General features: G+C 34.8%; 2 protein-coding genes across 4 annotated transcripts; one reads left to right on the top strand and one right to left on the bottom strand.

The window, feature by feature from the left end:
* The first annotated feature begins 1,208 nt into the window (after window positions 1–1,208).
* Window positions 1,209–11,358, top strand: LOC126921284 (G-protein coupled receptor Mth2-like). Of its 3 annotated transcripts, XM_050732743.1 has the most exons (6): window positions 1,209–2,541; window positions 5,124–5,975; window positions 6,297–6,375; window positions 8,846–9,030; window positions 9,098–9,263; window positions 10,108–11,358. In XM_050732743.1, the coding sequence occupies exons 1-6, from the start codon at window positions 1,713–1,715 to the stop codon at window positions 10,463–10,465; spliced, it is 2,469 nt and encodes an 822-aa protein (XP_050588700.1). In that variant the 5' UTR covers window positions 1,209–1,712; the 3' UTR covers window positions 10,466–11,358. The 3 variants fall into 3 exon arrangements, with proteins under 3 accessions (XP_050588700.1, XP_050588716.1, XP_050588708.1); XM_050732759.1 differs by lacking the exon at window positions 5,124–5,975 and having other exon boundaries at window positions 1,213–2,541; XM_050732751.1 differs by lacking the exon at window positions 1,209–2,541 and having other exon boundaries at window positions 2,560–5,975.
* Window positions 11,355–22,967, bottom strand: LOC126921086 (pre-mRNA-processing-splicing factor 8). The gene is made up of 30 exons (XM_050732326.1): window positions 22,811–22,967; window positions 22,125–22,362; window positions 21,776–21,944; window positions 21,521–21,685; window positions 21,203–21,418; window positions 20,586–20,924; window positions 20,231–20,336; window positions 19,620–20,148; window positions 19,307–19,533; window positions 18,887–19,213; window positions 18,586–18,792; window positions 18,184–18,474; window positions 17,715–18,095; window positions 17,391–17,629; window positions 17,121–17,267; window positions 16,432–16,996; window positions 16,007–16,333; window positions 15,745–15,914; window positions 15,271–15,418; window positions 14,887–15,176; window positions 14,593–14,784; window positions 14,125–14,319; window positions 13,868–14,039; window positions 13,475–13,762; window positions 13,150–13,343; window positions 12,678–13,059; window positions 12,353–12,556; window positions 12,115–12,239; window positions 11,862–12,016; window positions 11,355–11,771 (listed from the first exon to the last, which is right to left on the bottom strand). Exons 2-30 carry the CDS (start codon window positions 22,342–22,344, stop codon window positions 11,617–11,619), a joined length of 7,125 nt encoding a protein of 2,374 aa, XP_050588283.1. The 5' UTR covers window positions 22,345–22,362; window positions 22,811–22,967; the 3' UTR covers window positions 11,355–11,616.
* Between the last annotated feature and the right edge of the window lie 222 nt (window positions 22,968–23,189).

Here is a 23,189-nt window from a genome sequence, read left to right as displayed (position 1 = left end):
GCCTGCACAGGCCACAGACCACGGATTAAGTATAGAATAGATCTGCCATCTTGTGTTTCTTACTGTCACATGTACTGAAATACCGATTGTTGAAAATGAAAAACTTTGTTTTATTAAGTATTTAAGATTTAGAGCGGCACGGTCGTACACGACCGTACAGAGTGTAGTGTATTATAAAGCGATTGAAAGGTAGAAATTACCACAAACGAGCTAGGGAAGTCAAAAGAAACTAGTGAAAGTAGATAAAGTTGGAAGTAACGTTCCAAATTCATATTATCATTTGCTTTTGAAATTGTAAAGTACAAACACCGAATTTTGAGTAAAACACCATGTTTAAAAATTTGAAAAAGTATAAGCATATTTTTTGAAGTTTAATTTGCACTTTATTTTCATTTTAGGAACTTAGATGTTTAAAAATAAATAACGTGTTGCGAAGATCATGAGACTCGTAAAATTAATTTGACCAAAAGTGCAAATTTCTTTTCGAATTAGTACATAATAGAGGACAAGATTTAATGACTCATTTTGAGATCAATTTTCAAATAAGTTGAGCGCACGTTTGTCCGTAACTTTTTAGTAGGGAAATTAGCTTGCTGTACAAAACTGATAATTATATTTACAAAGCGCGCAAGTAAGGCGAAAAGAATATTATGTTCGTTTATGATTGATAGTTTCCGAAGTGAAAATTTGTTTAATTACTCAGGATGCAAGAAAATAAAAAAATAACAGACTTTATTAGTATGAAGCAAGATTGTTTTGTTATTTATGCGAGTAAAATTAAGAAACACAAAAAGAATAAGCGATGAAAAATCAGAGTAAAGTCTGCCTCTTTTTCTTGTATAATTTTCATTTATTACATAACATAAAGTTAACGAAATTCTAAAGAAACTTGTCAAATTTGTTATATACATATTGCATACGTATGTGTGTCTAGAATTTAGTGCGTAATTTTGAATTTGACATCACTTTCAAAAGATTGATCATTTGTCGGTGGTAGGTAGTAATACCGATTAAAATTAAAACAAAGTATGATTGTGAAACCAGAAATGATATAGACATAAACAAAGCATAGAATTCAATAACTAACTTGATATAATATAATAATTGTTGATCGTTACATAGATTGATCTGCGTGGTGTACTTAGACGTGTTCGAGTAAAGTGCTGCGCTCTAGTTAGCGATTGTAATGTTATCGAGATTGATGAACGAGTTACAGAATGAGAAAATGAAAAAGGGTAGTTGGAAGTGGAGACTGAAGCTATTCCGTAATACCATAGTATTCGGCTGGTACTCGTTCGGCATTGAGAGGAGCGCGCGCGCGCGCTCGCGCGTTACGATCAACAGACGATCGAAAAATACTGAGGGCAGTTAGTCGCGAGCTTTGCGATTCATCGGGTGATCACCACTACATCATCAGTAACGTGGACTTTCACGATCGTGCGAACAACGATGATTTTTTAAAGCATGCTGTTAGCCGGTGTTGAAAAAAAGGAAAATTATTTATTTTCAATTGGAAGCAACTAGAAAATCGAAATACACGTACACCTTGCAAATAATATAGGAAGAAGTGGTAGAAAAAAAAACAGTCAGAAGGAAGGGGAAAGGGAAGGGGATAGGGAAAGGAAAAGGAAAAGGAAAGAAAGAGAAAGGGGGTGAAAGGCAGTGCGGCGCGATCTTGAGCGCGGGAAGACGCACGGAAATAGGCAATAACAATGCAGCATTTTTGTACGATTATTCGCGTAATTTTGTTCATTCTAATTTATCGATTAACAGAAATCAATGGGGAGGAAATGGAGAGAGAAGAAGATTCATTTTGTCGTCCATTCCCTGAAATTATTTTGCAAGGAACTAAGATCGATAGATCCGAGAACGGAAGCTTAGTGCACGATAAGTTGGTGTATCCTGCTGGATTGTATCGAGTATTTGAAAATAAAACATACGGATGCACATGTAATTTGCGAGCATGTTTGAGAAAGTGTTGTAAAAAAGACGAGATTTTAGGGAAAGGTATTCGGCCTAACTGTACTCGCTCATCAAACGGGTTACCTGCTCCGGTTCTCGTTCTCAAACAGCATCAACTCGCTACTGAGATTAAAGGAATATCCCGTATAGACGAACTATTTTTTCTTGTGGAGGATATGCAGTGTCCCCAGAGGTTTATGCTCGAACCAGAACGTTTCGAAGATGATGAGTTCGTCCTGCTACCAAACGGTACCCTCGAAACTCCGACCGTCAACTATGCAGCATGGAGTTACTGTTTCGACTGGCAAGAATCTTCCAAAAAGGTCGTCGCTCTAATTTGCTCCTCTAATTCATCCATAGTAAATGCTTCTTCTGATCCGGAGGAGTCTTTCGACGTTGGCATCGTTATTTCTATACCCTTCTTTGTCGCCACCTTTTTCGTTTATGCGATCATTCCGGAATTGAGGAATCTCTATGGAAAGACGCTAATGTGTTATGTGGCTTGTTTGATACTCGCCTACTCTTTTCTTGTTTTTGCCAAACTGCATTACTTAGAGTTTGTCTTCTGCTCCACAATAGGTAAGCAATTTCATTTTATGCTGCTTGCTTCTTCTTCTCTCGCTCTCTCTCTCTCTCTCTCTCTCTCTCTCTCTCTCTCCGTTATACTTCTCTATCTCCTACGCATACACGCACTCTTTTTCTCCCTATCTCTTCATTCGTTTCCAATACCAATATCCCCTCTTTTAGGTACTTTGATTTCTTTGATTAATCAAACATTACGCACGGTATGAAAGCTATGATATCGTTGTCCTATCAGTTTGAATTTCCGGCACTCCCTCTTTCTTTCTCTCTCTTTCTCTCTCTCTCTCTCTCTCTTTTTTCTATGATAATCTTCTTTTACGAATTCGCGATAAAGTCGAAGCAAGACGAAGGAACTGCAAATAAATAAGATAATGTATCAAATTCTCTGTTATGAGAGTTGCACGTTGATCGTTTATTAGGTACGCATTAAATGTATATTATTTTGAGAAGTTTCGATGAGTTTTTTTGCAAGGCTAACCACCACAGTTTCGAAAGTCCGGAGAATTGTATATCATTTTCGTCGAAAGATTAATCGAATTAGCACTATGCCTCATTCGCGTGACATCGTTCACTATATCATGAAATTGCACGTGCGTGTGTCTTCCTTTACATACATATACGTATTATATGTCATACAAGTATATATATAGATTTATTATGTATATGTATATGTACAGTCGTACCCATAATTAATTTGTAAATTAATGCTTATCATTTTAGCGAATTGACGAGAAAAGGACAAATGACGCAGAAAATCATATGATATACATTCGTTATAAGAATGAAGTATCCAGGTGTATATATATCTACGAATATTTATCAACATTTTAGCGTTTATATGTTAATAGTAAATGCATATATTATCGTCAATCTTTATTTGATACTTTGACTTTATTTACATATAACGTAAGCGTAATTTCAAAGTATTCAAAAAATCAGATACAATTGTCATTACAAGGCAATGAAATTACAGCTCATCGACATAAATGTGATAATAGACGATTAACAACGTAAGCTGTAGTCAAACAGAGATACCGGTTTCGTGAACGATGAATAGTTTGAATATGATCATTGGTAGTTTGAAAAATGCTTATTGTTAATGTCGTGATGATCATTTACGCAAGAACGTGTAATGTTCTCGTTCGAAGGTACTCCATTAATCTTGCACGATAACTACGACGATGATTTGACTTTCGCGATGACAGCAATTCCATGTCGTTTTCCGAAATCACGGAACATAAATAATATGCGTTTAACAATGTGATCAATCGCGACAGAAATAACGTCGCTTCAGTTCTAGTTACAGCCTTGTTCGTAGATTTAATAGATATCCGATCGATATTCTATTATTATTCTATCTGTTATTCTAGATAGGACTAGCTTTTCCGTTGATTCGTAAAGTTGCTAAAAAACCGTCCTATCGATGCTCAGATTAGCTGAACGACGATGCTCGTCTGAAAGAAACTGATAAGAGGCAAACTAACTATCGAAGTCATATGTACTTACGATTAGTTTGGTCAAAGGCAAAGAAAAAACTTGTACAATTTCGTACTTGCAGAAACAAATAGGACGATAATTGTTCTTATTTTGCTTTTTTCCTTCCTATTGCCAAAACTGAACAAGTTTTTATTTATCCCTGATCAATAGTCAGAATTTGCATTTCGACATAAGTTTCGTGAATTCTTATCTCGTAAATTTCTTATCTTACGAACATGAAAATGAACAGCGCGAGGATGAGTCGTGATGTCTCTCTTTGTCATGTCGGGCACTGCCTAATGGGAATTTCGTCTTCGCTTTATCTTCTATTTATCTTGCTTTCTCCTACTTTGCCGTGGCATGATGCTATACCATATTTACGCATTTACATATTTGCATATAATGAGCGCAAGCGGAGAAATATCGAAATATCTTGTGGGAACTATCTGCTCGATATCTACAACTGCGATCCAATAAGAGTTGGAGTTCTTGATCCTGGTGTATATGTAGGTATACATGTACCTCGATCGATCTTCTCGTCTTGCCCTCGATCGGTTAGATTGTTTGACTAAAAGTTGGTTCGTACATTGTTTTACCTGTCTTCTTCGACATGTGTATCTTTGATCTTCGTCGAATTATCTTTCCCGCCGTACGCGCGTTATCCCTCCTTCTCTCATTCTGCCCCATCTCCCACTCTCTCTCTACGTCTCTTCCTACATTTTCTTTAATATTCCTTTCGATTCGTAACCTTGAAACTTGTTTCGGCTATTGGGCAGAAATGAAACGTTTAAGTTCAAAAAGAATGATAAAAGAAAGAAGAAAAAGGGAAGGGAAAGATCGAAGATGGGTGTGGGAGTGAGAAAAAAGGGAGAGGGAAAAAAGGATATAAGAATAATACGGGAGAAGGGAAGGAAAAAAGGGAAGGACAAAATCCATGGTAGTAGTTGGTCGGTTACAACGTGACGCGGCTAAGAGACGTAGACGTTGGCAATCGTTGTATCGTTTCCGCATAACGCGATAATGTCTGTGGTCATTACGAATCCGGACGATTCACGATAAGCAGTTGCTCAGCGAAAACCTACCTACTAAGATGTTTCGTGTAGTGATCATTGGCCTATTATCTACGATACCCGTGATACACTCGATGGGACAACGATCCACGCGACTCCATGATACAACAATGTTTCCTCGTCGAGATCTCGTCGAACACATTGCGTACGGATCAACGATGAAAGTGGAAAGTAGCGAGCAACCGGAATCGTTCCGATCGAACAAGAGGTACGTCGAAGAGGAGAGAAATGTTTCTACGATACCAAGTACAGAAAGCGTTGACTATTGGACCGAGTCGGTCAGTCACGGTGGAGGAGTAAGTCTGCCCGTATGTTGCCCGTACGGACAACGTTTGAGCAAGGGCCAATGCATTGAAACGAATGTCACCTTTCGCTTCCCGGCTCTTTACGATTCCAACAACTTGACCTTAATCGACGAGGCACCGAATTATCAACGCTATTTCAATTTGCGCGTTTATGATCCTTGCATCGATCGTCAACGCTATAAACTTGACCCGAATATGAATCCGATGGATGCGTTCATGCTTCTCAACAATGGTTCGATCTATATGAAAAACGAGGGTGATATTCTCCGAGATGCCGACTACTGTTTTGGTATCCTCGATACCGAACTGTTCGATGTGATTCTTTGTTTCAATTTGGACGAGAACGAGGATACGCAGGAAACGACGAAAATCACGGTACTGTTTCCTGTTGGATTGATCATATCGGTGCCATTCTTGTTTGCCACGTTTGTCGCCTACATATTGATACCAGAATGGAAGAATATACACGGCCGTACGCTTCGTAGCTATGTCGGTTCTCTGCTGATCGCCTATGTGATACTCGCGGTCGTACAGATGACTCCGCAGCAACAGATTTCGGATTCTCTTTGCATCGCATTTGGTACTCGTCGTATGCCGATTTTAACCAGTTTACCGTCATTTTCTCGATATTCTACGCTGCTTCTTATTCTACCTTTCCTCCACCTTACCATTGTTTCTAATTACGTAACGCAATTATTTTAGTCCGTACGTCCGTAGCACAACGCGGGTATTCCCATACTTATCCATCTTACTTAGCTTATACATCTTACTCTATTCTTTGCGATTCTTTTTATCGTATTAAATCATGTTTATTCGCTTAGTGCCTCTATAAATTCATACTGTGTGTCATATGACAAATACATTTCTATGAACGGTGTACTTAAATCGAATTCTGTTTCAGCGTTCATCATCCATTTTTCTTTCTTGGCAAGTTTCTTCTGGTTGAACGTTATGTGTTTTGATATTTGGTGGACTTTTGGGTAAGTTATATTTACGTATATATGTAAGACTTCGATCATTTACATATCGATTCCAAGCCTTTCTTCATCTTCAACATTTCTTCTTGATTCGATGGCGTTAAGTCGAGTCTAAGTACGATGAACTAAAGTGTAATTTGACTAGCGAGCTTACGACTTATGAGCGCTTAATCGTTAAAAGCTTATTATAATCGATGGTATACGTGCCGTGAAACGTATTACAAATACTATTATATCTCCTATTAGCCTTCTAGCTAAAGCAATTCGATAGTTGACGAACGTCGAAGAAAATTGATAGCGGCATAAACGCGAATTAATATCCGGTTCGTGACGGCACGTGTACACTTTGCAAACATTCTTAAATTAAGTTCGATCGGTCCACGAAGTGGAAGTGGCTCCTTTTTCGAGTACTTTTACTACTTAGACGTCTCCATCCATGACGTATCGATTTAATGTCTCACATTGTCGTTGTCATCGGCGATGACAACAATAACGATAACATGTCTTTTCTCTGTTCTCCGTTCCAATTTTCGATCGATCCGATCTTGTCTCTTCGTATACAGATCATTTTTCCCAACTTGTTATTATTATGATAACCATATAAAATTCATAATGGAATAAACGCGTTCGTTGCTATCACGTCCATTTATTTCGGTATATTAAAACGACAATGACGAGCGTATTTAAGTGGTAGAATCGCGTATAGCAGCGAAATGATTACGTGTTAAAAATCGCAAGTAACGATCTTTACTTGCCGGAACGAATTCTTATAAAAGTAGCAGCTCTACCTACATATATATCTGTAAAGCGCCAGGTGTACAGCAAACAAATCGTGGCGTATTCTCTAAACAAACCTCGAAAGCTCGGAATTGCTCTTTTCCTCGACACCAACGCCGACGCCACACCGACGCGACGCCATACCGACGCCACTTCCATGCCATGCTAATGCCACACAGTGTCTATATACACACATAGTACGCGTATACTGTTATGTGTATGTATATGTACGATGTGTACGTGCCGATATCGATTCCGATATTTTGCAAATATTAAAACTACGATAAAACACGAAAGTGGAAGGAATTTTAATTTTCGAAAATAAGATCAATAGATAAGCAACTATTACATGATTTACATGATTTATATGTTTTACAGATGTCCCGAACAGATTTCAGTTGTTAATCGCAACACGTACTGTAGATTATTTTATATTAGACTATGATACGTAACGATATTTCAACGTCTGAATTTTCTTCTCACATCAGCTGAGAAGATTACCGTACGATAATGTTACGTTATTTATTGTCGGCTATCTTTCCAACTTTCCTTCATTTGTCGAATTCTATGGAATTCGCTTTTTCAACGAAATCACACATTCTATATTCATTGTATAGGCATATCGGTATTTTTAAACGTTCCGCGAATAGAATAACGTTTCAAGAAGAGAATCGCGTGACGAGAATGTCGCGCCCGAAAATTCTAACCACTATACTACATTTTAATATCATTTGTAGCGCATGTGTAATTGTAATACCGCGAATGGTCGTTCGTAGTACACTCGTGTAGTTGCTCTTTTTGCCAAGCCCTTTTTATTATATACGTAAATTTAAGTAAGTAGAGATACGTAGATGTGTGCGAGTATAATTAAGGGCGTGACTACGCGGTGCGTTACGCGTACCCATGTCGCCCCCTATTTAATGACCTCGATTCAGCTGATGTGATGATATACATAATATGTACTTACTTATATACAATATACATATACACATACGTGTGCGGACACCAGTGACATCACTCGCCATCAATCACAAATTACCACCGCACTTAATTCGGACGATATATCCGTAATACTCGCCCTCATATCTTTTCGCAAATATCACCCATCTGTTTGCAATTATTTTCTCCCGATAAAGTTAACCTCAACGAACAAATGAACAAACCAATTCCAATTCTAATTCTACAAATCTAATTTATTTCTTTCATTTACGACTATTTACAATTGTTTTTTATTTTTCGCTTTCATTATTCTTCTTCTTTGTTTTCGATCGTGTCGATCAGTTGCGCGTACATCTCTTGAAAAATTCCAATGAATCAAATTGCGTTTTTATTTTCGAACATGTACTCGAACGAAGCTCGAATAAATAGGATAAAATGAGACGAAACGGAATAAAATACGGAAATCATGATTTCGATATCACGATCGTATTAAAGAAAGGTAAAAGCATTGTGTTCTTACGCTGTGCCTCTAAAAAACAAAGAATTAAAATCTCACTTTCGTAAGATGCGATAAGTAGGAAATACGAAATGCGTCATCTGGAACCACAACTTGCGCGTATCATATATCCTATATGTCGAAACTAATCTGAAACCTGAAAGTAAAAGTGTGTCACCTCTTCTTTTCTATTTTATTCTGTTTGCTTTCGTTTTTTTTCGGTTTTCTCCATTTTCTTATCCAAGGATTCCTGATTTTCAGAGGTTTCCGATCTCTACAGGGCAGCGTGAAGCAAAGGGAGCGAAAAAAGTTTTTAATATACTCCGTTTACGCTTGGGGTTGCGCATCGCTACTCACCGGAGTTTGTGCCATTATGGACTTTCTTCCTGACATTCCAAAGCATTTTATCAAGCCACAATTTGGCAGAATTAATTGCTGGTTTACGAGTAAGTGCTCATAAACCTAGTCTCGATAATTTGATTGTAATTTTTTATAATTTCGATACCGTTATAGCTAACAAGGCAAGGGCGATATACTTTTACGCGCCAATGGGCGTTACTGTGTTTTGCAACATATGCCTTTTCATCTCCACGGCGTTGAAGATCGTGCAACATAAAAAGAACACTGCTCAACAGCTTAAAAGCATAGACAGTAGGCGCCACGATGACAATAAACAATGGTACGTTTTCTTTTTTATTCGTTTATGCAATGAAATTGAAAAGTTCTGTCCGTTTGAAAGCTACTCAATTTTTTTACTTACCTACAAGTAACACTAAACTACCACTATGAAGATAGAATAGCTCCGTAATTACAAAATCGCAACATTTTCCTTTCTTTCCTTTAATTACATCGATGTAATTGGACGTTATCCCTCTTATTACACGCCTATGTCGATAAAATTATTTTCGGACCTTCTCTCGGAACGCGTAAAGCAAAGATTTTCCCATGGTTCGATTTGTTTTCGTAATGACGGAAGAGGCGGGTCCCTCTCACGTAACAAATACATCCGTCCGAACAGGGTCTCGCTCGCGATCGCACATTTCATCTTTCAAACTTGCCATCGTTTACATCTACGTACCAGCTGCTACTACATACTTGGAATACGTATTACAAAACATGTACCATTCAAATTCTTTCTACAACGTTATTCATAGATAAGATTGCGCGTATAAGATTTCAGGATACCGTATACGAAAATATATACATATACGTTATACATACGTTACGGATGCAGTTCGCAGAATATACAAGCTCGATTTCGCCAGAACATTGTCAGTATCACATATACACACTGCTATCCGACAAAGTAGAAAAAGTAGTTGAACATATGCCGTTGTAATGAGCAAGATTGACATTGTCCACTGTCGGTGGTATTGTCAGTAACTAATTTCTTTGTGATCTATGGCAATGCCGGCTCTGCATATTACTAACCGCATCCGCGAATACTCCTGTAATATACACATACATATAACTAATTTAATTTTTCACTTTACCATATTTTAATTTTAATTCGTTTTATTCAGGTTCAATCTATATTTGAAACTCTTCATCGTAATGGGCATTAATTGGTCAATGGAAATAATATCATGGCTCTGCAACAATTCACCGGCTTACATTTGGTATCTTACAGATCTTACCAATACTTTGCAAGGTGTACTCATCTTTTTAATTTTCGTTTGGAAAGATAAAGTCAAACGACTGTTATTAAAAAGATTCAGTTGTCACAGAAGTAACATTCTTTCAAGAAACTCGACTCGCAGTGCTTGTCATAGTTCAGCGATATCTCGTACTTGCACATTGACGACGACGACACAGTTTCAGGAGAAAATCGACCCCTATTCGAATGAATCTTCTTCCGACAAAGCAATCGTTATGAATTAACAAGAGTCACGATTAGCCTGGAAAGATTTAAATATATGTGTACTTTGATGTTTGCGCGATTCATAAATACGTATGGCCCATGCGACTATTTTTCGCAAGAACATCACAATTTTCTTCGTTTAACTTCATTCACATATCACATTCGTTACTTTTACATGAAAACCGTGAGAAAAATAATGCAGCGAATTATATTGAATCGAAATGAAACAAAATGGAACGAACTGAAACGGAACGGAAATCAATAAAAAATAAAATAAATCAATAAAAATAATATAGGAAAAGAAGGAAACATTGAAAAATGTTATTAGGTTGGTGCTTGTCACAAATGTGCACTCGCTTAATATTTGATCCGCGTCGAATACTTAATCGATTGATGAAGAAACAAAGAAATGTTGAATGTATATTTTATCGAAGCATATCTAGTCATCGTTAATGGGCTGTCTTTTTAACGTTCAAACTTGCTACCGTATGATTGTTCGATATTTGCATATGAAGCGTTCAACTTTTATTTTATATCGTATAGGAAGTTGTAATCATCGCCAAGAATATGCAAATATAAATTAAGAATCTTTAGAAATTTTCAAGTTTAATATCATTGTATCGTCGAGATAATGTACGAATAAATTAGGGTTACTCCTACTATAGCGACACTCTTTTCTCTTATAATATATAAGTTCTAATAGTAATAATTTTATTCAATGATCAATATGACGAAAATTTCATCGAATTTTATGTTGTAAAATAAGGAAGTAACAATATCGCATTGTTATGTATATCAAAGTGTATATTATTTACTATTCTTATTATGTTAAATATGATAAACATTTTGTACATTTTTCTTATATGTATACTATATATGTTGTACATCTAATTAAACACACATTATATATATATATATATATATATATTTCTTTTTTATTCTACAAAGCTATTAAAATACAGTACAAAGTAATTAATATCTAAAGTAATACTATATCGAACCTATTTATTAAACATCACGTACTATGAGTTTCCAACTTTGTTATAAACCGTATTGTTTGTATTAAACAAGCAAATGTCATTGTTGCTTTGCCAGAGTGAAATCTTGGTAGCATGGTAATATGAACTCCATAATTCATTACACCTCGGTCCCTTCTTTCGCTTTCATTCATTTATGCAAATACATCTTCTCTATCGGCTCCAACGCCTTCTCCATCCTCCAAGCTAGAGAAATTCAAAAAATGGGCAGGTCTGTGAATTTCATGATAGAATTCTTTCGGATTCGCCAATTGCAGCTCATATTTCATATTTGGATCATGTCTCACACCTGTAATTACCGAAAAAGATAATGATAAAATTGTAAAGCATAATATTCAGCTACAAATGAGAATAATCAAATCAACCACATATATCTTACCCATAAAGTTATAATTCCAAGACCCTTGACTCGGAACCATGAAAAATCCAAGGAAACGATCAGACAATAGCATTTGTACCTTTTCATAATGACTCGGTAGATAACCTTTAGGATTATTTCCTTTGTCGGTATTTTGCTTTCCCCATTCAAAGCCACTAAAACATGAACATATGTATAGTTTGACAACAATCAGAGGAATCGTAAGATGTTTAAAGACAATGATAAACAACCATATTTTGTTCGAAATACGAACCTAGGTGTTAATTTGTATGCCGTAAGAGAACAAGATCCTGGCGTAAAACTACAAGTAATAACGATAGTTTTTTCTCCATCCCAAATTGAATTTTCTGCCATTATTCGAGCATGCGTAGATATATCCTAATAAAATAATGTCATATTAACACAATATATAATACAATGTATCATAGAACAAAGAATAGCCTTAAATCAAATTCGTTTAATAAACATATATCCAACAATATAATATTAACCTGCGGTGACAATTGTGGCAACTCGTTAGGTTGAGTATGAATCCAACCGAGAGGCTCCATCTCTTTGAGATATTGATGATTCGGAAGTGTATTAGGTAAATGAACAGTTTGATGGGTACCCCATTGCGGAGCCATAACTATGCATCGTATTTCTTTAACTTGTGGATTATCTGGTGGACTAATCCCATATAAATACCCCGCGATCTATATAAAAGAGAAAGAAGAAAAAGGAAAGATTAATTAGATATTATCCGTAATTTCTCTGATACTGAGCTGTACATATATGTACACTTATTAAATCAAGTATTTCATAAGAAAGACATACCTGCGCTCTCAAGTCCGAAATGGTAACAAATTTCTTAAGAACATTCTTTGGCAAAATATAAGTATAACCAGTCTCCTTAATGTCATCAGACGATACATATATATGATTGGTCCGAAGATGCAAATTAGTAGCTGAAATTGCTCTTACTCGCCATTCAGTCTTAGAACTAAACGTTTGCGTTTCATAATTGGATGTTGTTGCTGTAATAATTTCGTCCCCGTGTTTGTTTACTGTTCGTGTAGTTGTCGCTGTAAGCTGCGATTGTTCTTTTGTTTGCTTTTCTATTTCAGCGATTTGTTGACGTTGTGCAGATGGTGCACTAATTTCCATACCCAAAATGATATCTCGAATTTCTGACTGTGTCAGCGATGCAACGTTTACACTGAAACCAATACAAATTTTCCAGTTACTCTACAGGCATACTTTGTACATATTGTTATAAAGAAAGAAAAAGATCAGATATTATACGTACTTGTTCTTTTTACCATAATCGGCTAAAATAAGATCTTTTAATTGTACTTCGACTTTAATCCATTCATCATCTGTTAAAGAAGGCCATATATGATGTGGTTCTGTTATGGTTGTCTTGTCAGGTTTTAAAACAACTTTTGTTCTCTCAGTGTTGACATGTAATGCGCGAAGGATAAGAATCAAACGTGAGAAAGCCTATAAATAAATAAATAAATAAATAAAATGGCTCATAAATCGGGGTTTAGAAAGCATATTAAAAAGGGAAATAGGATAAAAATAAACAGAAATGGAAGAAGAAGAGGAAAACATTTATTAATGATAATTACCGTGTACGATGAAATAGTTTTCAACCAATCATCATACAAGTTAAATAACACCATTTGAGGTTCTGTTGCCTTCAATATTAAGTCACCAAACTTTTCGACTTTCAAACAAGCCTGGAATGGTAATTGGAGCTCCGATCCTTTTATAACAATGTTCGGGAAATCGAGTAAATGCACTTCCAAGGGATCCAACATTCCCTTTCTTGTTACTATAATCTGCTTAGGTTGTTCTTCAACCGGTAAAGATCGAATAAGCGCAGCTACTTCTTCAGCAGTTTTCCATTTTGCCAACTGTTACATGAAGATGCAATTTTAACCACATTAACTACTTTTTTAATATAATAATATAATTTCCTAATTTAATTATAATGAGTATGCTGAATGTATATTACGTACCTGACCTAAACGCTTCTGACCAGCCCAAACAGAAGTATGAATAATTTTTAAAAATAATTGGCCAGTCCGAGGATTAAAAATAAAGATAGCTCCATTTATAGGCTTTGTCGTTAAATTACCTTCAAATGTTTTATGAATTGTAACACGGTAAACGTTAGTATCATCGACAAACCTAATAGATTCGAAAAATGAAAGATCTTTAATATAAGTGTATATTTTTGTTTTATACTAATGAAAATATATAGAGATAGAAATACCAAATAATTTGATTTGAAAAGAGTTCCCCATAATTTTGTGAAGATAGATATGGTTCTGTAGGTTCTGATGAATAAAGTTGCAATGCTTTTCGAATGCGTTCTCTCAATACATATAAAGCCGGGTTAGCCTTCATTATTTTTGCCATTGCTTGCTGTATAAGAGGCTTACATCCTGGGAACCAGTTACCATAGGCGCTAATAAACAAAATTACTATGTTTACAAGATATTCCTGCAGTGAATAATACATTTTTATTCACGGATATTGACCGATTACGATCATTTTTTCGAGTAGCGATGGAGAAAAAATCGCCTACCGTGTTTTGACTCTAACACGCGCGTTTCGATTTGTCCATTTGACTTTCAAGAAATGCATTCAAGTAAAAAGAGAGAAATAATCATCGATCAGTCAATTTCTGCGAATTTCAGTATAGCGTTACTGAATACAAATAATACTTAAAAATATATACCTATGTAAATTATAAGCCAAATCGATAGCAATTAATAGCCCTGTTGGTGATGGATAAATAGACATATTATCTGTTGTGTAATCTAAAAATTTGGCCCTAGCATATCGTTCAATATCGTGAGAATCATAATCTCCCCATCTAAGCTGTACGTCTATCCAATATTTTTGTGTGGTAGTATTATCCATAAGATCTCTGTTAAAGGAATAAATTATTAATAATAGATACTGAGCCCAATTTTAAGTACGATAATACGAAATTTATATAGAAAGCTAAAAAAAAAATGTGACTACTTACTTTGAATCAGCGAGTAGTGATGGCCTAGAAACATTCCACTTATATGCAGAGAAAAGCAAAATATCGGCGCAGGAAGAATTCATCTTGTATGATTTTCTAGGATGAATGGTCTCTTTTTGAACAGTTTCGATTTCCAATGCATCCAATTCTTGATCAAAAACTTGACAAAGATCCATCACTATCGATTCGTGTACTTTTTGCCACAAGTGAGCACGAAATATTTGAATTAGCGAAATCTTTAGCGTTGGAATTTTACCATGCATAAATATTCCTGTTAAATCCAGTTGTACCTAATGATAAACAAACGATTCACTTATGTCAAGAACATACCTCTGATTATGATCCATCAAATAATTATAATCCATTAACATGATGAAATATTACCTGAAAACCAACGTACACGTTTGCTCTGTTAATAGTTGGTGACCACCATAAAGTGAATCGACGATTTGGAATTTGATTTAAACCAGACCTTTGAGCGTTAGTCAGTTTCTTATATTTCATAGATTCTTCGAATCCAGATGCTTTCTCCCTAAGTAAAAGAAACGACAAGTAACAAACTATCGATTCTCTTATCAATTTTAAAATTTTGAAATAAATTAAAACTAAAAGAAAAGAAAAACGAAGAAAGAAGAAATCAATCTTCTTTGTTTCAATAAACATGGATACATATATTAAACGAGTAAAGTATATATGTACGCTTAAATTTGCAATTATTAAATCTGTTTTTCCGCTCTTTGGCTTGCAGTGTTGTTTTGCTTGCAAAACTGCTGCATGTTTATATTCACGGTTATTAATTCTCTGCCAAGTTAAATAAGTTATTCCTTATTATGATTTCAAAAAATTATAAAATCTTACCAAAAGAGACCTTCCCATGTTGGGAAGTATGTCCCTTTAAAGAGAGTATGTTCCAAAATACCCTCTACTCCGCCAAGAGCCTGTATCATATCTGTTCGGTAATTATTTAAATTCCATAATTTACCATCATGACGTTGATGGGTCCACCAGAATGGATTTTGTTTTAAGACCTGCAATTACATATAAAAAATATAATATTTTCACATGCATAAATAAGATGAACGCAAAGATTGATATTGCAATAAAATACGTGAGATAATACCTGATACTGTTTAAATTCTGTACGTATTCTCCAACCTTTATCGTAGGCAAGAGTGTGTCTGTCTTTCTGGAACAGTGTATTTATTCTAGGGATACCACGATCCCAACTATCTTCAAGATCTTCCAAGGTAAGTCTACGATTTTGTGCATTGGCTTCTTGTCGCTTCAACGCATATTCCGCCCATACTCGTTGGGAATCTATAAACTCGGATTCCCAGGGTTGAATGTACCGATATAAGTTTGGAATTAATTGATCTTCATCGTGACTCATGCCTGAACGAAAATGCGTAATACCAACGTCGGTTTGTTTCGACCATCTTAAATCCGACTATAACATTTTATAATTATATTATATATATTATAGTTTTATTTGGAAGTGTCTGAAAGAATTAGCTATCGAAGAAATTTTTAAAGATAATAATCTACCTGAGGTATAAGTACATGTCCCATCGAAAGCATTCCAAGCCCACCCAATTCCTTCGGTGTATAAAACACTACCGGTGGAAATCGCGAAGGCATTTTTGAATTAAGACCAATCTTGATACGCGTTTGAATTTTATTTTCGCATTTAACCAATAAATCTAGAAGTTCTTGTGTGTTCACCACAGCTTCGCGGAAGTAGGTCATGAGTCCAATTAAAGCTGTATTCCATTTGTTAACGATCTTCGTGAAGGTTGTGGATCCAGAAGCCATAAGGATTTGCCTAACTCTGTTATGAAATCGTTGCAGACTTTCATCATCGACTCTCAAGAAACACTGAGCCGTTCTTTCTTTTGTAATTTCGTTTTGTAAATTCCACACACCATCCCTATGCGTGAACTCTTCGTGCGTAGTTCTACATTTTGGCAAAATTCTGCACTCAAATCCACTCATGTTAAATAACAAATTAGGATTATCTTTACTATATACACTAACAAAACTATTTTCCCATTGTATCGTAGTCGTGGAACGGGGTAAACGATTTTTAATATCCCAAAATACAGCGCGACCTCTGGAAATAAGAAAATAAGAAATTTAAAAAAAAGGAAAAAAAAAACAAAATGAATTCAAGATTAATCTACAGTAAATGAAATGACAAAAAAAATTAAACAATCATTCAATCATTATTTACTTACAAATTAACGTCATGCTTCATAAGACGCATTCGCGCATCTCGGGGCCAACACTTCTTATTATTATAACCAACGATATTTTCATTATTAGGATCTGGATGCTCCGTTAAATATCTCTGAATTAGATCTCTCGCCTCATCGGCAGAAAACCTATTAACATAGAATACAAAATTAAACGTCAACTGACATCCTAACAACTTGATCAAAAATAGACAGAAATCTATGTTTTGTATACATAAAGAATAAAACGAACGATAAGATATAAAATCTTACCTCAGAAACAAATGTATTCTATCTACATATCTGCAATATAACCTAATAGGATGTGCTGTTTCTGAAGCTACGTCTTGGAAAGTTAAAAAGTCATTTGGCATTTGGGGTGGACCAGCCATTTCACTAGCTCTTTGTAATCCAAGAACCAACAAGTCTAATACCAGACCGTAATATTGCGCTATAAAAGACGCAAATTGTAATCCTCTAATTATTCCATAACTGTTAGTATGATTCATATCCTAGAAACAATCACATATATTATATTTTTCTTTCTATTTAACAAAAAGAATCGATACATGCTCTTTAATAAAATAAAGGATATACCTTATAATTTATGACAACGTTATTCTTTGCAGTCATATAATCGGCTATGTTATGATCAACGATCAATCGAAGCACTCTATTCAATAACGTCAAATCGATTTTTTCATACAGTTTCTCGAATTTTGATTCCAACAATACATTACATTCCCCTTCGCTAACATCCCAAACATCTTGTAGATTATTGATACCCTGACACCATTTATATACCAATAGAGGAGGTGGTTCTGTATCTGAAGGTTTAACCCATGGTGGAAATAATCTTCGCTTATCTGCTTCATACCACAAGTATTGATCTAAATAGGCATCCGTAATTTTTTCAAGCGGCTCAACGTCGTAAACGGGAATTAGATGACTATAAAGATCCATGAATTCTATTCCCACCTACGAAGGGAATACGTGTAAGTTTTGTAATAATGAACAAATCCAAAATATGGAGATTAGAAAAGGTAAGTAATGAACAAAATTTTACCTCTTTAAATGTTCTTTGGGTGAGAAGATGACGTTTAATTCTAGACAGTGCTTCATGAGGATTGTCATATGCTTGTTCTATCAAACCAAGTTCTTCGCGCTGACTTTGATTAAGCCTCGATTTGACACTATATGCTTCCTTTAATCGTTCCAAAGCTAATATCAAAAGCTTGGTGTCATGTTTATAAGACAATGGTGGAAAAGGTATAGGAGCAAATCTTCTCGATTCCAACCAATGTACAGTTGTAGTATATATAGCTACTGCTTCCTCTGGGGAAATATACGGACCATCCTGCGTGCATAACAGACGAAATGTTTATAAATTGATAATTAAATTTTAGAAGACATATGATAAGTACACGAAGAGTGTACGTATTTCGTAATTGTTCATTTCTTACTGTACCTTCAAATAATTATGCTGTCGTTCTTGTTCGGCTTTCAAATAAAGTCGGGTAAGACGTCCAAGATTCTTTTTACAAACAGTTTTATCCACAGTAGCGCCACGTCTAATACGTTCTCGATTATAATGCGCAGTATTGGTCCACCAATCTGCCTTCATTTTAACATAACGAAGAATCATATTTTCGATCGGTATTGGTAATCCCGGAACCTACGGAAAGTAGTGAAAAGAAACCGTAATAAGTTTTAAACAGAAATCATTAGCAATAAGTAAAGAAATCGGAAATTAATTACGATAGACGAACCTTCCACGGAATATTAGCCTTCCAACATCTCCACGCCTCGCTAAGATGCTGAAGTATTGTCCGGGCTTTATTCTGTTTGATTCCCTCTGGCATCATATCTACAATGTCGTGCATCACTGATGCTCTTAGTTCAAGATCAAAATGCGACTCTACTCGTTGTTTCGTTACAGTTTTCGCGACTCCCTTCGAATGGCGACCTTCGAATTGCCTAGACAATAAATTCCCTAACCATCTTTCCAATAATGGAGTAATACCCCTCATGAAGAAAAGCCATACTCTCCAGCCAGGTGCCCAGAATCCACATCCAGGACCTTTCCCGACGGGACCCTATTTATTCACATATCAAAAGTAATCAATGATTCGTTGTATTTTATTTAAATGATATTAATAATAGCACACGATTTAATCTAACATCCTTACCGTATTAAAGCGATAATAAATTAAATGTTTTAAATCTTTGCACATCCTGATTTGTCGCATTAGTTTATATTTATACCGATACATTCCAGTTAACTGACCAACGTGTGCAAAAATATATTGCAAACCATCCGCAAGTTGAAATGCATCAACGTTATTCAAACGATATTGTACGTGAGAATCGATGATTAATTTCGTCAAACGGAGAATCTCACGACACAAATGGAAAGCTGAAAAAAGTCAAATACCCAAAAACTTTATGTCGAAATTTGTAAAATGTATACATTGTTTTTATGTGTTTAAACCAATGACTCACCATTTCCAAATCTAGATTTCTTTCTCTCTTTCGTCGTTAGAGTTTTTACTGGTTTCAGGTTAAAATTATAATCTAAATGAAGATAATTCAAATTTTTTCTATGAATTAGTAAATTTAACATGTTATATCCTTGTCTACAGACTTGTAAACCAGCTTCGACCCAATCAATTGTAGTTGTTTGGAAAAATTTCGTGGATTTGAACGACCGGAACAAATAACGTTTCTTTTGTGGTTTAGGATGTCTGTGTTTCAGTGCATTCAACACAAAGTATTTCAACAACTTTTGATAACTAACTCGAACTTTAACAGGTTGTCCTGGTGGACAATGTTCTCTATACCAAGATTTCACTAGAGGAATGTCAATGGCCCTTCTTGTTCTGCCGGAACGGGTATTAAATGGCCTTGGAGCCCATAATAAAGCTATACCATTTGCTGTGTTGTCTGTATATAATGGAGTTTCTTGAAGGAAAGGTTGCACTTCTTCGGGAAGCACAAAATCTTCGTCATCTTCGATTTGTGGTTCCACAGTCTGAAAAAACATATGTAATTCATGCATTCTAGCGATTTAACGATTACTCCAATTAATATACACTGTATATCATGCTATTTACCTTGAGGGAATTTCTGTGAGAAATAGGGTTAATCAAGGGATCAAAATAAAATGCAGGTAAATCAGGATCTTCGGTTTTTATATAAACAACATTTGGTGCGTGATACCTGTAAATATCATTTGAGAATTTCATTAGAAAATCAAATTACATATTGTTATATTTTAAAAATTTTTACAAAGATTGTAGGTGATTTCAGCAGTTGCCTTTTATACTTTACAAAGGATACGAATAACAATCACCACTAAATTTCTTTACCACGCTGCTAGTAAGACTTAATATAATAAGCATAAACAAGTCTCAAAACTTATGTGGAATTATTTATTGTACGTATTTATTAAATGATATTATTACTTACCACGATAAGTGTACAAAATGTGGCATGTTGTTATATAAATAAGGAAAGGCAATGCGGTATTCTGTTCTTATAGGCTGTCTAATAATAATTTTATTAATATCATTAAACTCATTCCAATCTTCATCGGCTGCGTTTGAATCCTTTACCAATGGTTCAAATTTTGGTCCACCTGGTATAGCCATATTTAATGCTTTCGCGGTAAAAAACGACTTTGGGTCAAAGAGATAAAAAAAGTTTTGGTCAACCAAATCCGTCAATAACTGATTAGCTAAACGATATAAAGTCGCCATTTGCGGTAAAGTCAAATTCCACCTTCGGTAAGTAGATCCATTTACGTGTCTGTAATGTTATTAACAATTAAACAAGATTTAATAAACAATATTTACATCATAAAATGTATTTCATACACAAAGCAATAATTCAGTTTAGCGTTTTGTCCAGCTAATAGTAACTCGTAGTACTCATCTCGGATAAGACTGACGAATTACTATAGCCATCAACTCACATGTTAGTTGATCTCAGGACCCCTACGCAATTCATCATATGATACTAACTATATGATACAAATATATGTAATGAAATGTCTGTAATTAATTCAAACAATATTTAACACCTACTTTGTGCCAACAAGTGGTTTATGTTCATAGAACCATGATGCCACGGATTCATCCTCCTCTGAATCCAATTCAATTTGAATAGCTTCCAATGGTTCTACATCCAAAACATTGTCTGCGTAATCCAACGGAGGTTCTTCGTCGTCAAATGGCGGAAATCTCATTCTTTTGAAATGCCTACGATCCCTTTTTTCTCTCCTCATCATAATCCACATTGTACTAGATAATAAAAATAGAATATGTGTATATATACTACATGCGCTTTCTTTCTTATTGGATATTGCATAAATGCAAACAAACAGAACACTTTTTTCAGCTTACCCCCATTGTGCAATATATACAGGTTCAATAACCCAAGGAATTTCATTCACAAATGTAATTGCACCTGTGATATGATACAGCACCTTTACATCTCGAATTTGTTCCCAAGGCATAGGCATATTTTCCAGAAGTTTCATAACTGCATGAGGCATGTATTTTAATGCTCTGAAACAGAATTAATTAAATAGAGGAATTGTTTAATCTTTCTTTCACTTTATGAAAGACATCAAAGTTCAAATATATTCATTTACTTACCCTAAATAAACACGTTTATCATGTCTATATTTCCGACTGCTCATGTCTCCATGGTCTCTAATAATTTTTCTTATATGTTCAGGGGGCATATGTTCTTTTTGAGCATCCACAAAACCAAACTTCCTTTTTTCCGCAAATCTTTTTGATTGAAGTTGTTGCCATTTTTGAGCTAAAATTACATAAAATATATATTAATATAATTAATATATATAATTTATAATATAACACCAATATATAAAAGATTAACTAATTTCAGCTTTATATAAACATTGTATCATAAATCCTTAAATTTATATTGTAATAATTGTATATTTTTTTTCTAATTCAAAAGATGTTAATTTTTAAGCACCTTTTTCTTGAAGTTTATCTTCTGACAAAACTTCAGGTTGTTTAGGCATTTGTGGCAATGGGGGTCCGGCTATTGCTTGCATATGAGCATGATGTGCAGCTTGTGCATGTGCAGCTGCTTGAGCATGAGCCTGAGCTGCAGCTAACTGAGCATGGGCCTGTTGTTGAGCCATCATCGTGGCCCAAGGATTTGGGCCCAATAAATATGGTGGAATCGACATTTTCTTTAAATTAAATGACTAGAAAAAAGAAAGGAAAAAGTTATTTATAACAAAAGAATGTATTTCAAGTATTTTGGTAAAATGTTTGTTTTTAACGTAAATTGGTGATATATGCATCCTATAATTGTAATAAAATATTATTTGAATTTCATATACATATGTATATAAAACAATAAACAATACATATTGATACAATTACAAACAGTTCCAAACAGGGTTCCAAACAAAAATGCTGTTAGAAACAAGTAAATATAAAACCGACCAATTATAACCAATATGATATGATAATATAAATGTATCACTGCATATATATATCGTTATGCCGCGTGGAACATTACACGGGAGATATACATAATTACAAATTTAATTTAACCAATATTTTATTTTTCATTTAGAAATAAATATTGATTTTTACTATGTAATTTAACAATATTTTTTTCGAAAAATTAATAAATCGTAAACTTACTTTGATATTATACGGTAGACATTCATCACGGACATAAATCAAACAGAACTAAATAATATAGATGTTCCACTCTACAGTATAATATTTAATTTACTAGCCATCTACAATGAGCAATATGGCAACACTGCTATATACCACAACATTCGACTATGACACATTACACCATCACTATGACCTAAAACAACTTGTTTGCAAAAATAAGATATGAAAATATAAAGATTTATATAAATATGGAACAAACCTACGCTATATACGTATATCATACGCACATACACATGTTATACTGCACTATGATTTAATTCATTGTTCATACGACTGTTTATGATCATTTGTCATAAGAATAAACAAACATTTCATAAAATTATGAGAAGTCATATTA

Source organism: Bombus affinis, chromosome 1 (assembly GCF_024516045.1).
Source record: "Bombus affinis isolate iyBomAffi1 chromosome 1, iyBomAffi1.2, whole genome shotgun sequence".
In the NCBI taxonomy this organism is placed as follows: domain Eukaryota; kingdom Metazoa; phylum Arthropoda; class Insecta; order Hymenoptera; family Apidae; genus Bombus; species Bombus affinis.
The sequence above is the reverse complement of the archived record's forward strand: the minus strand, read 5'-3'. Positions and strand labels throughout refer to the sequence as shown.

Bases quoted from the DNA above. Each gene is read 5' to 3' on its own strand.
- LOC126921284 (XM_050732743.1), top strand. From the start codon at position 1,713: ATGCAGCATTTTTGTACGATTATTCGCGTAATTTTGTTCATTCTAATT. The intron at 2,542-5,123 runs GTAAGCAATTTC...TGTTTCGTGTAG, and splicing joins TGTCTTCTGCTCCACAATAG to TGATCATTGGCCTATTATCT. The intron at 9,031-9,097 runs GTAAGTGCTCAT...ATACCGTTATAG, and splicing joins AATTAATTGCTGGTTTACGA to CTAACAAGGCAAGGGCGATA.
- LOC126921086 (XM_050732326.1), bottom strand. From the start codon at position 22,344: ATGTCGATTCCACCATATTTATTGGGCCCAAATCCTTGGGCCACGATG. The intron at 19,534-19,619 runs GTGAGTCATTGG...GACTTTTTTCAG, and splicing joins GAAATCTAGATTTGGAAATG to CTTTCCATTTGTGTCGTGAG. The intron at 12,017-12,114 runs GTTCGTATTTCG...TTCATGTTTTAG, and splicing joins GCATACAAATTAACACCTAG to TGGCTTTGAATGGGGAAAGC.